Source organism: Trematomus bernacchii, unplaced genomic scaffold, assembly GCF_902827165.1.
Source record: "Trematomus bernacchii unplaced genomic scaffold, fTreBer1.1, whole genome shotgun sequence".
Classification (NCBI taxonomy): Eukaryota; Metazoa; Chordata; class Actinopteri; order Perciformes; family Nototheniidae; genus Trematomus; species Trematomus bernacchii.
This window is the reverse complement of record NW_022987648.1, coordinates 18,380,698-18,397,567: the sequence shown is the minus strand read 5'-3', so window position 1 is coordinate 18,397,567 and position 16,870 is coordinate 18,380,698. Positions and strand designations below refer to the sequence as shown.

Here is a 16,870-nt window from a genome sequence, read left to right as displayed (position 1 = left end):
TGAAGCTATTGTGAGGCATCTAAAGTTAAGCCTTTCATGGTAATGTTTGTTGATCCAAGTGTGTGTGTGTGTGAGTGAGGGTCTGTGTGTGGGTGAGCTCACTTTGTTAATTCCTTATTTACTCAGCAAAGTCCTATAATGACTTCAGTCAGACCACACACACACACACTTCATGCATTATGGATGGTGTAAGGGGAATAGCAAAGGCCAGGTTACACACTGAAGTGGGACACACGCAAACAGCTGTTATTGTCTGTATTGTTTGCACATTTGTTTGTTGAGCAAGCCCCAAATCAAAGACCTTATTTTTGTGTGTGTGATGTTCTTCTTGAAAGGAACCTGAGTTCAGCTGGTGAGGAGGCGAGAAAACAGATGCGAGTTTGTGAGGGCCTAGTTGACTCACTGCTCTACGTCATCAAAGCCTGTGTGAACACCTCTGACTTCGACAGCAAGGTATACACACGCGCGCACACACACATACACATACACATACACATACACATACACATACACTCACACTAAGCGAGGCCAAAACATGCTGCCACATGGTATGATGCTCTGGGGAAGAATCCCCCTTAACCCTGTTTAAATCCTTTCATTTCCTGTGTCTGAACAGTCAGCATTCAGCAGCAACTATTGTACTATGTACTTTATGTATGAACTCATGCACTCACAACATTCAGAATCCAATAGATCATAGCTCATTGACCTGGTAACTTTTAAATGTTTCAATGGTATCAGTATAAATTAAATCTGAACTCTGGATCTGCACTTTAAAAGACAAAAATACATTCAAGTGGCTCATCTGTATAGAGGAGATCGCCTCCCCTGGGAACTGGGCCTATTCATGTCAAACATTTATGCCCATTGACATTCTGTAAGGAGAAGTCTGCAAAGAACTCAAACAGCGTGGAAAAAAATCAATTTGCTCTGGTCAAGATATGCTTTCTAACTGGAGACCCTTGGGTTCCATAACCAATTGATTTGTTGCGCCTCCAATGGCTGGTCAGTGTACCACACATTGGCTGTAGATACATAGCGTGCTGCTCAGAGTTTATTGTATTGTAGCTTTTGTCATGGTGATTTAGAAACCTCGCTGCTAACAACCGTGCTAAACCCCTTTCTCCTTCTGCCCTGCATCAGATTGTGGAGAACTGCATTTGCACTCTGAGGAACCTGTCGTATCGTCTGGAGCTGGAGCTGCCCCCGTCCCGAATCATTGAAGGGCAGGAGCTTGACGGCTTACTGGGCAGCGAGACGCCCAGTAAAGAAGTGGATTCCAGCTGCTGGGGCAGGAAGAAGAAGAAGAAAAAAAAGGGCTCACCGGAAGACACAGTGAGTGTGGTTCTATGAGCAGTATTCAAATCAGCAATGAGTTTGATTTGTCCAAATGTAATCAACGTCTAAGTCAATATTAATGGAGATTGGATCCTAATGGACATTTCAGCAGGAGAAATCGATAAAATGTTTGCAAGAGGTACAGATGACACATATAAAAACATCTAGTGGCAACCTGTGTGTGCTTCATTGTGTATAGTAACATCTTTCAAACAAGGAATTATGGTTCATTATGCTACAAGATCATAGGTATTCTTTCCCATTAAAACTATAAATACACCTAAACTGCTGCACTATTATGTAGCACTATCTATTTATGATTACATTTGAATAAGACTCTTCTTTTTTTTAGCCTTCCCTGCCTTATTTGCAATAGGTATTCTATCACTTTTTATGAATAGTTGTTTTACATTTGATGCTTTTTAAAGAAAAACAAAAAGAAATAGTCTGCATCAGATCCCGGACTAAACACTTTAGTTGTTGTTTGTTTAGTGGGACGGTGTGGGACCCATCCCCGGCTTCTCCAAGTCTCCCAAGGGTGCAGAGATGCTGTGGCACCCTGCGGTGGTTAAGCCTTACCTGACACTGCTGGCTGAGAGTTCAAATCCCGCCACGCTGGAGGGCGCCGCTGGATCCCTTCAGAACCTGTCAGCCGGCAACTGGAAGGTACAGTAACGTGGAGAACCCAAGCACACCCAAAAACGTACTCTTACTATTATTGTATACCATAAAACAATCAATTGTACGTTTTAATGGCTTGTGTGTGTACAGTTTGCAGCATACATCCGTGCAGCAGTGCGTAAGGAGAAGGGACTGCCCATCCTGGTGGAACTGCTGCGGATGGATAACGACAGGGTGGTGTGTTCTGTTGCCACTGCTCTCAGAAACATGGCGCTAGACGTCAGGAACAAGGAGCTCATAGGTCAGTCACAATTTCAAACACCACACACTGTAATTGATTTGAGTGAGTTGAAAAAGAGGACCCACAAATATGTAGATTATAAATGCTTTTCTCCCCTGGGCTCAGCAGCTTTGGCTACATGCTCAGATGCGGCATATAACATGACAAATATACAGTATTGTGCTTTACAAACGCTTGATCTCACTGCCCAGTAACAACTTGTATCAAACGTTTTTTGACATACAAAGGACAATGTAAGACACATAATATTGTGGACATGTATTGTATTATTTGTATAAAAACGGTTTCATGCTTTGCATAATGGGGCTACTGACAGCAGGAACACTGTTGAACAATGTGTTTAAAATCTTTGTTGTTCAAATTAAATACAGAAATGGAACTAGAACATTTTTTAAACATTTAAACTCCAGGTTATTATTTCCATTTGATCTCACTCCAGCTCTCTTTGTTCCATAAAACATTTTTAAAAATCGTTTTTGATGTGATCTTTGTGTGGAATTAATGAGGAGTTATATTTCCAGCAATGCAGGGGTGACGCCTGTAGGCAGATGGGGAGGAGTTGCAGTGTTGTGTGAAAGGTGCTTTTGGTTGTGTGTGTGTGTGTGAGTGAGTTTATGCTGCATGTATGCAGGTCCTTCAGCTGAGCTGCTCTGCTGAAGGAGAGATAGGGGAAACAATAATTTTGTTATCATCAGGATGCTCACACACCGACGTCCTTGTAATGATAACGCAATGTCATTTAGGAAAACTGCCTACCTCGCTGCAGTCTTGTGCAGAATAATTATATCTTTCACAATGTGGGGAGAACCAATAAAGTGGAGGTCACAGTGGCAGAAATCAATGTATGCATTATGTGACATAGAAAAATTAAATACTGCGAATGTATGTATGTCTTCCCTCTGTGCATGAGCTTCTTTTCACCTGCTTTACAGTATGTCAAAATACATTGCCTCACTCCTCCCTTCTTTTCTCACAGGGAAGTACGCGATGAGGGACCTGGTCAACCGGCTCCCCGGGGGGAACACCACCCTGCTGTCGGACGAGACGGTGGCGGCCATCTGTTGCACCCTGCACGAGGTCACCAGCAAAAACATGGAGAACGCCAAGGCCCTCGCCGACACGGGCGGCATCGAGAAGCTGGTCAACATCACCAAGGGCAGAGGAGACAGGTGGGCTACACCAGCGTGTATTTGTTCAGACACTTTTAAGTGAGGGTGCAGAGGACACACACACAAACAAACCCTCGCTAACATGTGCACATGCTCAAATGCACTACTCAAACACACAAACAGGATGGACTGTACACACTGTCCTGGACATTGGACAGTGGGAGATTTACACAATTACACTTTCAAGCACACACACACACAGATATTGAAATGCTCCGAGAAGGTGAAGCTGTAGCCAGAGGGAAGTCAGCTCGTGTGCATTGAGGTTTTTCGTCCCTGTGGAATAATGAACCAGCAGCTATTTCTGAAATGCTATATATTCAGTAATGTTCCAGGTTAAAAACACTAAGGACACTCTCTCCTTTCAAACATATTGTCCTGTAATATTTATAGTGTGATTTATAGTGAGGCCTAAGTGATTTGGGAACACTCAAAAATATATGTTTATGTTTTTGTCTGTTTTCCAGGTTCTCTATGAAGGTGGTTAAAGCCTCTGCTCAGGTGCTGAACACACTGTGGCTGTACCGGGATCTGCGTACCATCTATAAGAAGGTAAGAACATTGGGACTGATGAAAAGATGGTAGCAATAAAAAAGTCAATAACATTATTTTTCTATGAGCATTAAATGAGTTACCCATTTAGCAAGGAGAGGAAACACTATAAAAGGTTTTAAATGAGAAATGGTGGTACTAGTTTAAACATGTCTTGTGTACTTTTTATTGATACGGACCTACTGATGACCACACAGCAAAGGAGTCTTACAAATACTCCCTCTGTGACCAATGAAAAGTTATTTTTCCAGAGTTTTACAAAATCAAACACTGTTCTAGTAATACAAACCACCACATTTCCTGTCTCTCTTCTTCCTAACAGGATGGATGGAACCAAAACCATTTCCTCACTCCTGTGTCAACACTTGAAAGAGACCGGTTCAAATCCCAGCCCACCCTCCCCACCAGCAACATTCAGATGTCCCCAGTCAACCACCATGGTAGGCTCTAGTTTCCCACAGACCCAGCAGGATAGAAATAGACTCCGCCAGTGAAGCAGGAAAACCTCTGGAATTTATTGTAAAAATGTGTTTTTCTCTTTGCAGCTGCCAGTGCCACGTCGTCTCCTGCCATACTGGGCATCAAAGAGCATAGAGACACCATCAGAGATTACCCGAGATCACAATCGACTATGCAATTTTATAACCACCAAGGGGACAACAGTATCCATAAAAAACAGTATACAGGTATTTAAACATGTGAAAGCTATTTAAGGTCCTTACAGTTTGCATATTATTAGTCTTTAAACCACACACAGCGTCCACTATCTGCAGCAGACTGTAACCACAGGCTACCCTCTGGTCCTGTCCGTGCAGGACTTTATCTTTTTTATCCCTCATAACACTCCAAGCTGATTCCATGGCCGTCTGGTCTCCCTGCCAAGACAGATCCCGCTTATCACCTCCACTAAAGCCTGCCAGCCCTGAGACAGTCAGTCATTTTAATTCAGAGCACTTCATAGCCGGTTTGCACAGCAGTACAGTGAACTGGCATGACAGTGGCGGACACTCTACAATGGTGCCATTGTTAGGAAGTCACAGCATGCAGACAGGGGAAGTGAGTGGGCACAGACATACTGCAGCCAAATGAGAGCTCTTGCCAGCCTACGCTCATTGGCGGAAGCAGAGGGGGGGGGGGGGGGGGTATAAACAGAATGAGCCGCAGCCTCAGCAATCCACGAGTTGCACAGCGAAATGGAAATTGAGTTTCAGGATTCCACCAATTGGATAGTGCCAACGGAAATACCCATCCCATGGGCTTTGCCAACAACAGAACAGCGGTTGCCAACTCTGTTATTTGGTGTTATTTCTCACTCAGCGCAGCGCAGCACTTCTTGATCCTTCTCTATCTAAATACAGACATTTGCCCAATGGGGACGTGCAGACTGTTTCAATGATCTGTAATGAAGTGTATTTGCATCCCACTCAATTGAATTTTCTTTTTTTCCTAGGGTCTGGAAAGCCTTCTCCATATTACTACCCATCCCCCACAAGAGAGGAGCCCAGGAGAACACAGGTGAATATGTCCATTCTGAGTAAAAGTTTGTTTATACTTCACTTATATCTGCCAGGGGTTTGTCTGCTCTTCAACGCTGCCACTTTCCTTTATGAGATTGTTCCCACTGCACCAATTAAGTGTATTTTTAAGTGTATTTGTTTTCTTATTTATAGAGAATCATTTATACAAAAATGTATAGAGAACAACATGCAGCGCCCCCTGCAGTCACATAACATAATAGCAATCACATTAAATGTAACAATAACACATGTAACATAAGGCACTACAAGGTGCTGCATAGGGTTTGTCACTGTGGCATTCATAATATGTAAATATGGGTAAAAGGATCAAAAACAAAAATAAAACCAAGTAAAGTTTGGTACTAGGGATGCAACTAATGATTGTTTCATGTGAAAAATTGTGAATAATGAATAAAATTCCCTTAGCTTAGGGTGATACATTCTAATGGCTTGTTCTGTCTGTATAAAAATGATCTAATTAACAACAGCAGCCTGAATAAGAAACTGTCTGACATTGTTGCTTGACAAATGACTGAAACAAAATTAAATGAATTGGATTTCTTGTGAATTGATTTGCTACTCCCTCACTGCGAGTTGGACCCAGGTAACTCTCAAAAAACACACCTGTTTGCTATCCTGGCTCCAAAATAGCGGAACGAGTTTCTCTTTGAAAACTGCAACAGCACTTTGAAGCAAATACAACTGCACTTTTCTTGTTGTTCTAAGTTTGTATATTTATCGTTTATTGCACTTATTGTAGGTTTATTGGGATAAAAGGGTCAGCTAGGTGAAATGAATCGTTTATTTTGACAATCTACTAATCTTTTAATGCCTTCATTGTTTAGACTGAAAAAGAAAACTAGCTGTGATACCACATTCCAAAACCACTGTTATCTTCCAGGAAGTGTTTGGTAGTGATAGTACACGGCCCTTGTTTGAGAGCCGTCCACTGCCTGTATAAACCTGGCGAGGACGACCGGCTCTTCCACCCCACTAGACTAATACAAAGAGACTGACGCGTATTCCACCGTGGATAAATGGCGATGCTGGGAATGACCCAGCTCATCAGCTATTGTCTGAGCAGAGTGGATGTGACTGCTGGGATTGGGATGGTCCGGGCTCGTCTCAGGCACCTGTCACTGCGGGACACGTCCATGTGTGCCCACTCAGATTACAGGCACAGTATGAGGAGGCATGAGGGGAGAGATGGGAGGGGGGGGGAGCAAGAGAGAGAGTTGTGCCCTTCACATGATCACATTTAGACCAGTTAATGCATGAATACAGTCATCACCCCATTTATTTCAGACAAATTCAATTTATCTTTTGGATTTATCCCATTTTCCTCGAGGCAGTTTTCTGCTGCATCTGTGGCTGGAGTCATGTGGGCTGGATGGAGATTGATTAGCTCACTGCCAGACAATAGTGCTTTTTTCAGAAACTGCTGGGATGTCATTGAATGATGTGTCATCATCTTCTCAACAAGTTTAAAGAATGGAACAAAAAAATGTGTTCTTGAAAGTGACGGAACTCCCATCCTTTAAACATAGGAAACTTCCGCATTTTAGATTACACACATATTTAATTTCTTATTATCTCAATCTTCTTAACAAAGCTAATTTTACTTAATATGCTAAAGGATCAAATACTTAATTGTAAACGTTTTGGATAGTTTATCTCCAGGCATAAGTGTGCCAGTGTGTTGCCACAGACACCACAACTCCATTGTGTGAACACATTTATTAAGGACTTGAATTAACGAATATTCATTTAGCATAAAATAAAAAATACACCAGTACAAGAACCTTAAAACTGTTATTTTATTAATAAATGTTTACATTTGGCAACACCTGTTCTGAGGATTTTGAGGTGTGCAGCAGATCGAATGCAACTCTTCATTAACTACTTTGTGTGTTTTGCCAGTGGGCGACTTTCAATAAGAGGCTGTAGCAGTGGGAAATGTTTGGTTTGCATTCAGTTAAAGCAGCTCTGATGCAGTGTAAGGAGAGTGAACAGCATACAGTGATGATGACATCAGTGAGACCAACAGTTACACTTGATTTCTTTGTTAGTGTGAAGGAAACGTGAGTGTCCTGCCATTGAATACTTAATAGGATCAAAAACAGTATTCTATTTCATAATTTGACTCCCTGTCATGAGGATTATAACTTTCAGGACAGTATTTCAGTATTGTCATATGCACAGAGCTACAGTGTAGAAAGGGCAATGAAATTCTTCTGACCTGAGCTCCTCCAACAATGCAACATATATAATAAAATACAAAAATGAGTGCATAAATCTATATACATGTCAATAGAATATGGGACAGAATATGAAATAAAATAATGCAAATTAAGACATGAATGAAATACATTTGTTACCACTGTTGCCTTTTGAACCAGTGAAAATCATTTTATTATATCCTACTTTTCTCTTTTCTTACAGCCTGTGTATTATACAGAGGAGCCAGGAAGGAGGAACTACGATACGTACAGGATGTACCTGCAGCATCCACACGGCTTCGAAGACCCGTACTTAGAGGAGGTGATCACCTACCCGCCCACAGCGGACTACAGCTCCCAGCCTCACGGACTCAAATCCAACACCAACTATGTGGACTTTTACGCCAGCACACGGAGGCCTTCCTACAGGGCGGAGCAGTACCCGGGCTCTCCTGACTCCTGGGTATAGGTCCGGAGACAAGAAACAAACAAACTTTTTCATGAACTTGGCTATAAGTGTGTTTTTAATAAAGTGAATGCGTGCCTGCGGCGGGTGAGTTCAACTGAGCGATGGCTGATGGAAAAATGGAATGTGTGCCAAAGAAGGAAATCAAGGAATGTTTTTTTAAATTATTTTTTATTTAGAAGAAGGAAGATGAAATCTGTTGAGGGGCGATACTCTACACCACAGCGAGGAAGACGTGCGTCCTGCTCTGTCTAGATGTTAGTTTTATTTTCTTTATGAAAATCTTAGCTGTGAGAGCATGGAGAAAGGTGTGTCATGTGAGCGAGGGTATGCGGTAAGAGTCAAGATGGGGAATGTGTATGTGCTGAAGCCAAAATGGATCATGAACTCATATCTGTTAACGAAACAAAAAAAACAAATACAATGAAGTTATGATGTTAGACTGTACAGAGGGATCAAATTGTATCTGTACTTAATGTTGAAGCTGTGTAATGCCATGGAGTCTTGTACATTTCTTTCATTTTATTGTAAATACAGAAAAAAACATGTTACCTGGTTTACATTCATCAGCACTGGTTTAAAAAAAAGAATCTTGTGCCATGTTAAATCTCTACAGATATATAAATATATGGAAAAAAAAAATGTGTGGACAAAGATCTTCCATAACACAACCATGCTAAAATAATAAAAAAGGTCAGTTTTGTTTTTTACACGTCGTGTCATTGCATCTTTTCAATATGGTGAAAACATATCTTTCACATTAAGATATGCCAAAAACATGAAATGAGTGTTTCTTCAGTTCCGGTCCAGGGGGTTGTTAGATTACATTGTTTGACACACACATTAGCCTAACTCAGTGTTTCGTAAATCTGTGTCTAATATGTCTGCATGAGCTTGTGTATGTGCAGATGTGTATAAAATCTTTCCTTTCAACACATACATTATTCTACTAAAAGTGCATGTTCACATTCACAAGTATCAAGGAAGGCAAATCAGTAATGCATCTATCATCAATTTTGTAAAAATGACATAATCCTCTTTACAAAGTTGTGATCATGCTTAAAATCACTACATGTTTTTTATAAAAGTAAAAAAGGACAATCATCCACACCCCTATATGTAGCAATGCTGAATCAGCAGCAGCAGTCTTATTATAGGACTGCATTTACATAGCATTTTTTTTGTCTTTGCAATGACTGAAAGCACTTTAACAATACAAGTTAGTATTAACCCATTCAAACACTGGTTGCTATGCTATTCTGAGCAGTTTTGTGTTCAATATCTTCCCAAAGGTTATTTCCACATGATGACTACAGTGGTTACCTTCCAATTGCTGGATGACCCCTCCAGCCACAGCCACCCCTGTATTAGGAGAGGCATAATACACGTTTAAGAAACTGAAAATAAAATATAACTACACAGATGAAAAATAATAATGTACAGTTGCAGCTCCCACCTCTGGAGATTTCTGTCATGGAGTAAAGGTATGAGTTAATATACTAATACTACACTTTGTCAGAACATAACAAAATGTTCAAGAGAACAAGATGTACAGCTCCTCAGACTTCCCTATGTTACCACAGGCGGTCTGTGATTGGCTGCAGCTGCATGCTTAACCAGCCAATGATTTTGCAGAGGAGAGAGCCAGGGGAGCAACACAGCAGAACTAGTTGTACTTTCTGAACATTAACACACCCCTCTATAGGAGGAAATAACAGTATGCAAAAAATGAAATGAAATAGACATGTAATATATTTTCTTTGTAATGAGACATTTTCCTCGTCTATTTCAGGATTCATCCGAACATATTAAACCCTCACATCTTCCCCTCCCTGTGCAGAATATAAAGTTATTTTTTCTATTCAACCTTGCCCAAAGATTGTTGTCTGATAACTGGATCAAACGCATAAACACCAAACTGAAATGATGAAGGTATTGTAACTAGTCTCAGGGATCTTTGTCCAGACAGGGCATCAAGATCAGGTAATAAAGCAGCACAGGCTTCAGGATGTATACCTTAGTCCTGCTGTATATCCCCAAACAAATGTGTTTGTGAAAGTAGAACAAACCACTCGACAAACACAGTAAGACTGGAGCTGCCAGGGACATTGAAACTCCCACAATGTAATACTGCCAAAAGTTGTATAGCACATACTGTACCGCCTCAGACACTAAGACACACATTACAAATGCTATCCACACGCAGCAGAGAGTCAGCCAAACCTGAGCTTGTTGACAAAGAAATGGCTGTATCTGACCCCAGCAGGGGTGTGGTTTAAGCCTCACTTATTTCAATGAGCAGGTTGTAATCTTCTGCCAGTAATGGGTCATGTAGGAGAATTAAGAGACACAAACAATTTGTGTTAAACTTATTTGCATGTGTAGAAGCAGACTTTGAGTCAAATGTGATTCACAAATAGTATGCACACACAGGTGTAACATGTTTGACTGACATCTTCCTGCCTCCTGTTAGACTTGTTGGAGTTCAATATTAACTTGAGTGAAACTTCTAATTATGATGAGGTACTTTAAAGATGATTAAATGTATAGACTAGCCCTAATTGTTGAATAAATCTTAGGCAGAATAACTGGATACATCTGTAAAGACCTATAGACTACCATAAAGGATATAGCCTACTCATATTATTGTGTAATTATCTTCTTAAAGAAGAGTTGTGTATTACATTACATGTCACTTGTTAGACACTGTTATCCAAAGTGACTTACATTCTCAATGCTGACAATCCCCACAGGAGCAATTTGGGGTGAAGTGTCTTGCCCAGGGACACAACGACCTGCTGACTGCAGTGGGACTCAAACTTGCTACCACCTGATTCGAAGTCCAGCACACTATCCACTGAGCCACAGCCTCAGCCACAGCCACAGTGTAGTTCCTGAAAGAAAAGCTGTGAAGTTCCTTTAAGAGGCACAAAGTTGTTTTTTTTAACATATATGTTAATGAAAAATGCTTTTGATCAAATGTGAATTTATTTAAGTCCCCTGTCTTTGTCAGGCAGTCTGTTGTTGCTACCACATTCAACGATTTTTACAAAGATTTTCAAAATAAAACAATGGAGAAAAAAAAACAAAGTAGGAAAACTTGAATAGATGCGCAAAAACATATGCACAATTACTTGAAAGTAAATGATCGGTATGACGAAATTCAGTTTCGATTTATTGGTCAAAGCTGAACATCAGTTTAAAAAAAAATCAAATAGGCGTCTCTCTGGCAGGTGCTTCCTGTCTACGTCATCTTTGTTTGAGCATAAAAACAACCAAGTGGGCGTTCAGCGAGGTGTGTTCTTTGCTTTTTCTACAGAAAGTTTCGAAAATGGTGCAGCGACTATCCAAATCCGGGACGAGAGATTCTCCTTTGCTGAAGGCTGGACACCCTCCTGCAGGTAAACTGTTGTTCGCATGGACTTCGCAATGCGCGGAGGATTTTTTTACTACATTCAGCAAAAGCGTTGTTTTCCCTGCTACGCAGATAGAGCCGTGCAGACGCTGAGAAAAATATTCGAGTTGCTTTTTCTTTTACATCCCTTTGTGATACGTGGGTTGGTGAATGTATTCTTATCGTGGGAAACCAATTGATTCGTTGAATTCTTTGATAATTGCTCATTGCATCCAACTTGCATCGTTTGTTGTTCCCCTCACGCACATTGTTTGGACGCAGGCCCTGCTGAAAGTAACACCGTGTTCTCACTCACTGAACACTCATGTGAGCACAATAACATGCATTTAAAACCATGCTGTGCAAACAGACTGTATAAGACGCAATTTGACGATGGGAGAAATAATAATTTTTGGGATTTTTTGTTGTTGTAATCGGTCCCTTTGTTGCATGTGTAACACTACCCAAAATGTTTTTGTTCTTTCTCCGTTTTAGTGAGCATTGTACGATAAATGGGGTTGTGCTCACAGGTCTAGTCTGGGTATTTTCACTTTGAAATGTACAGATTTGCATTGCTCTTCTGACTTTTTTTGGACGTGAAATCTCAAGGTGTTGTTGTTTGACACACCCCCTCCCCCTCCACACATCACGGCCCATGGATTAGTGGGGCGTGACTTCTGAGTAGTTGACCAAGGAGGGGTTTTGTTTTGATGGCAATTTTAACGATTTCTAGAAGCCTTGGGAAATTAAAAGACGTAAAACATATGATTTTGAACATATTTTCGTAATGGGAAACCAATACTGCTTTTAATCATTTTTTGACTCTTCAGAGGTTTTCCCTGACCCCCACTTTTTAAAATGTCGGCTGCTCAAATTGGACAACAATTAATCATGCATGACCCCCTACAATCTGTATAGTGTTTTTAAAGCAACTTAAAACGTTCACATCAAATCTTTGTTGGTACAGATTGTTTTGTAAAGGGAATGCCAGGGGCCTCTTTTTTTTTCTTTCTCTTTTTTTTGTATTGGATTATCTATTTTTTTAAAACAGTTTCTTCTTTTGGTCAATAGTTAAGGCTGGCGGTAAAAGGGTAGCCAAGAAAGGCTTTGAAGACAGTGGCTCCCATGGGACTCCAGAGAAGGAGAGCAAGCGGTCTGATAAACCAAGGTAGGTTGAGAGTTTGTATGATAATGACTTACAAGTGTAAACTCCAAGGACACAGCAATGGATGTTTACAGTTTAAACTGCTTGAATTTACTTTTTTTTTTTTAAAGTTAATTTGAACTTTGATCTTTCCGCAGGACCCTTGCAACCTCCAACAGAATGCAACAAGTTAGTATTCTTCTGTCGGGAACTCTTGAAAAGGTAAACAAACTCCCTTTAGTAAAAAGCACATTCTTACTGTGCATGTCGAGTTCATTCCTGCTGGGCAAACTGGAATGGACACAGTGCCTCAGGCCACAGAGACATGTGGTGTAATAAACTCCTGCCTGATGTCTTTTTGCAGCTGAGCCATGACTTTCCAGAGACGCCAGTGAGTGTGAGGCACGGAAAGGTGCGCCCTGCAATGAAGCCCCACTCCCTCCGGTCCTTTTGCATCCAGCAGCCGAGGAAGTTTTGAACAACATTTTGTTTAAGACTGGCCCCAGAGGGAACCGTGTCCAGTCAACTGTGAAAGATAAACATGAAGGGTTAGACAATTGAGGGGGCTGACAGGTTATCTGTAAAGTGTCAGTGTTAATGGAGTGCAAGATTTCGTCAAGCTCGGAGTTTACTTTCTAGGCTGTGAGAGAATGTGTATAAACCGTATAAACCAGCATTTAATGTGCCTTTTGATAGTGTTAAGAGAAATGCTTTTGTATTTCCTTGTTGATGGTGTTGGGGTATGTTTAATGTGAGGGTAGTTTTGAGGGTTTTTGAAACTTTTTTTTCAGTTAAATCTTTACTTTGTATTGCTTGGCACTTATTAGATTTGAATAAAAAAAGAAATAGAAATCGCATGGCATTCCTATTTTGCAGTTCTCCTTTTTCCTCAATGTGTTTTTGTAGTAAGTAGCAATGACCACTAGGTGGCAGCAAATGGCTGTTTATAACGTGAGGACCTTTGTGTACTTTACCAAACTGAATTGCATTCATTAAACAATTACAACTTTCTCTGGTTTTCAAGTGTTTATTTACTCTTAAAGATTGCCCTGTGCATTTCAACATCTAGTGTAACAAGATACTGCAATCATGGCCGTCACTTTGTTAGAAGTGGTGGGGACACTTTCTTTCAGATACAAAAAAAACTACTGAAATAAGCACCTTCCGCAAACAATACATACACAATCACATACATACAGTACATAAGCTCACAATAAAAAATGCTGACAACTAGTGCTGTAAGTATGCCACACTGCTGCATAGTGGGAGCAACAATTGCTTTATTCTCTATTCAATTATTACTAATATTAAACATGTCGCATATCCAAACTGCACCACTTGGGTTACCAGAAATACATCAAAGTGTCAACAGTCCTCCAGATTGTACATGTTCTCTTGTCCAAATAAACTGTTCTCAAAGTTCATAATTCTTTGTGCAAGCTATTTTCAGAACATGTGGTGGGGACATGTTCCCAGTGTCCCGAGTAGAAATTAAGCCTATGTCTGCAATTAACAAAAATGTTCTATCTTGGAGAAAGAGATCTTTTCGTATGACTCTTTCAATATATGTTAAGTGACTCTCAGTTAACGATGTGAATGGAAAACTATTTAGGAAATTCCCATAAGCAGAACCTGCTCAGCCCTGCTTGAGGCCAAATGACTCCAACAAAAATCCTCGAGAGGGCAGCAGTAACTTAAACGAAAGTTATTTCTTTTAAATGGTAAACCAAATCCATATTGTATTTCTTTAACACTCATACCAAAACAAGAGACAACAGTTTGTTTCCATATCATTAAGGTTGTGGTGGTGCAGACGGGCAAGTGATTCCTGGGTTTTTAATCACTTTCCTGGATAATTTATGAATGCAGGCCTGGGGTGCAGTGCAAATTAGGTGGAAGAGATGGATGCATTGGAACTGGATTATACATTCATCAGCCTGCTTACATTTCAGGTCTCACTGTTTGGTATCTGTCATGTTTGTGTTGAAGTATAAACCCTGATGGACAACAAGAGAAGCTGAAAGACGCTCAAACAACACACTAAACGACAAAGCACTGTAATGTTTCTTTTTTTTAAGTTGTCAGCCACAGTACTTTCAAAGACATAGAAAGGATGATAAATTGTTTTCATAATGTTTTTTTGTTAAATGTAATCATGTCATACACAGGATAATAGTTCATGCAGAATACATAATGTCTCAATATAAGTAATTGTTGCATTCAGTTAAGTGCTAACAAATGAATATAAAGTAAAAAAAAAAAAAGTAGATATAAATGATACAAAATATATTTATACAGCACATTTGTTCCAATAACCTCAACATCTGTTGGCCTTGTTAGCTCTATTCAAATTGTCCCAGTAATACATGACAATGTGACAGAGATTCAGCATTCACAATACCAAGAGCCTGAATGGAATTCCGCCATCTTAAGATATTATGTTAAAAAAATAAAGCCATGCTGCTTGGTTTAACATTTTCCTTTCACAGCTGAAAAGCACCAATATTACAATTCTAATTCTAAGGGAGCTACTTGACCGTTGGGCACTGAGTAATGCTATATTCATTCACACCCTGACAATACAGAATGTGGCTTTGTGTCTCAGCTATCCCTTTCAATTAAAAATAATCCCTGCTAGATTGTAAATACAATAACAAAAACTCCTCCCCTTATCCCCATACTGGTTTCAACATGTCAGTGTGTTCTTTTCTGTTGTATGTGTCTCATGTCACCACATTAATACATGTGCCCATTTTGTTTGCATTTGAAATCACACAAACTGTGTCAGCTTGTTTGTTCGCCAACAAAGTACTCAAAGATAGCCTTGTGGACACAATGGGCCGACCTTAAATTCTCTGTGATGGTCATGCTGTTCACACATGCCTTTGATGCCATCTGTGTGTGAAGTTCAGAGACGTCTGCAGCTCTGTTTGAGGAGAGGAGCAGTTGGTGGTCTTCTGACTTGCAGACTTGGTGCATTTCCCTGCCAGTGTCTGCCCATTTCCCCGCCATCTGAAGAGCCTCACTGACCCTGTGACGCCCACCACACTGCTGAGAAAACACTGCTCACCGACTGTATTACAGTGCCTCACACAGAGGAGTGGGATGACTGAGAAGATGTGGTTTGCGGCCCCAAAAAAATGCACTCCTATCATCAACTTACAGTTTTAGGCATGGTGGGTTTACTAATTTTAATGCAGTTCACACACCTAAATTGGGAAAAACACATTAGATAATGTTTTAACATTAAATATCTGTTGAACATGGCTTCGCACATGCAACAAGCTGCATACAAATCTGTCACCTCATGAGGTCACCATACACTAAGGCATGCTGGGAGCTTAGCTTGACAGACCAGGCAGGGAACAGTCTTTGCAATGTATTGTATAACGGTAAGCAATTGTTTGCACTTTCAAGCAAACACGAATGATGAAAGATTTATTGCCACTATTATATACCAGCATGTGAAAACATTAAACCCTCTCAGATAACAGTTACGTGAAGATACATAATGATATGTGTTATATGACACCATGCAGCAGAGATTCAGAAGAACACACAAATAAATCCTGCTTCTAACAACCACTAATGCACTCCTACATTTATTAGGCCAATTATAAATAAAAGCTTTGACTCATGTTTCAACCCGTGTTCTTCTAATGTGTATCAACAAGGAGGAAAATACAAGATTGCTGTTAGATGGACTACTACTAATTTTACATTTGCCTATCAATAGACTTTTTATTGTAATGCTAACCGTAATAACAGTGCTTAGACTGTTTACTTAGGAACACAATGTACATACTCCATGTCAAGTTTCACATTCGATTGTGTATTTGGGCTGTGAAAAGAACAGAGGTATTGGCAGCAACATTTATTATTAATAAAAGTGCTTTTTATAAAGACTGGCCTCCTTCAGATTGATAAATCTTTGATGCAAAGCAGCATTTTTATGTTGTAGCCAGTACAGGTGGTGCCAAGTTTATATACCCTTGGATAGTTTGATGTAGTAATGCATAATGTTTTATGAGCTTCTTATATGTAGTGTGTAAAATGTTAATCTGCAGAGTAGCAAATAACGTCATGCCAAGGTCTAAAATATTAACAATACCCGTGTAAATTAATATTTGTATGTCTTACCTCTGAATA

General features: G+C 40.1%; 2 protein-coding genes across 3 annotated transcripts in view; both read left to right on the top strand.

Moving 5' to 3' along the window:
• pkp4 (plakophilin 4) overlaps positions 1-8,893 on the top strand; it is a 62,939-nt gene extending 54,046 nt beyond the window's left edge. For both annotated transcript variants that reach the window (XM_034134691.1, XM_034134690.1), the window contains exons 13-22: positions 336-453; positions 1,144-1,335; positions 1,831-2,004; positions 2,110-2,260; positions 3,237-3,429; positions 3,897-3,981; positions 4,304-4,421; positions 4,527-4,667; positions 5,432-5,496; positions 7,941-8,893. In XM_034134691.1, the coding sequence (XP_033990582.1) occupies positions 336-453; positions 1,144-1,335; positions 1,831-2,004; positions 2,110-2,260; positions 3,237-3,429; positions 3,897-3,981; positions 4,304-4,421; positions 4,527-4,667; positions 5,432-5,496; positions 7,941-8,186 (1,483 nt within the window). In that variant the 3' untranslated portion in view covers positions 8,187-8,893. The remainder of the gene's footprint in view (positions 1-335; positions 454-1,143; positions 1,336-1,830; positions 2,005-2,109; positions 2,261-3,236; positions 3,430-3,896; positions 3,982-4,303; positions 4,422-4,526; positions 4,668-5,431; positions 5,497-7,940) is intronic.
• Positions 8,894-11,415: 2,522 nt separating this feature from the next.
• Positions 11,416-13,732, top strand: dap1b (death associated protein 1b). Its single transcript, XM_034134689.1, has 4 exons — positions 11,416-11,584; positions 12,649-12,745; positions 12,880-12,943; positions 13,086-13,732. Exons 1-4 carry the CDS (start codon positions 11,515-11,517, stop codon positions 13,197-13,199), a joined length of 345 nt encoding a protein of 114 aa, XP_033990580.1. The 5' UTR covers positions 11,416-11,514; the 3' UTR covers positions 13,200-13,732.
• The last annotated feature ends 3,138 nt before the right edge of the window (positions 13,733-16,870 follow it).

Excerpts from the sequence above, each read along its gene's own strand:
- dap1b (XM_034134689.1), top strand. The coding sequence starts at position 11,515 with ATGGTGCAGCGACTATCCAAATCCGGGACGAGAGATTCTCCTTTGCTG. Across the intron at positions 11,585-12,648 it reads GGCTGGACACCCTCCTGCAG|TTAAGGCTGGCGGTAAAAGG; the intron begins GTAAACTGTTGT and ends TTTGGTCAATAG. Across the intron at positions 12,746-12,879 it reads AAGCGGTCTGATAAACCAAG|GACCCTTGCAACCTCCAACA; the intron begins GTAGGTTGAGAG and ends ATCTTTCCGCAG.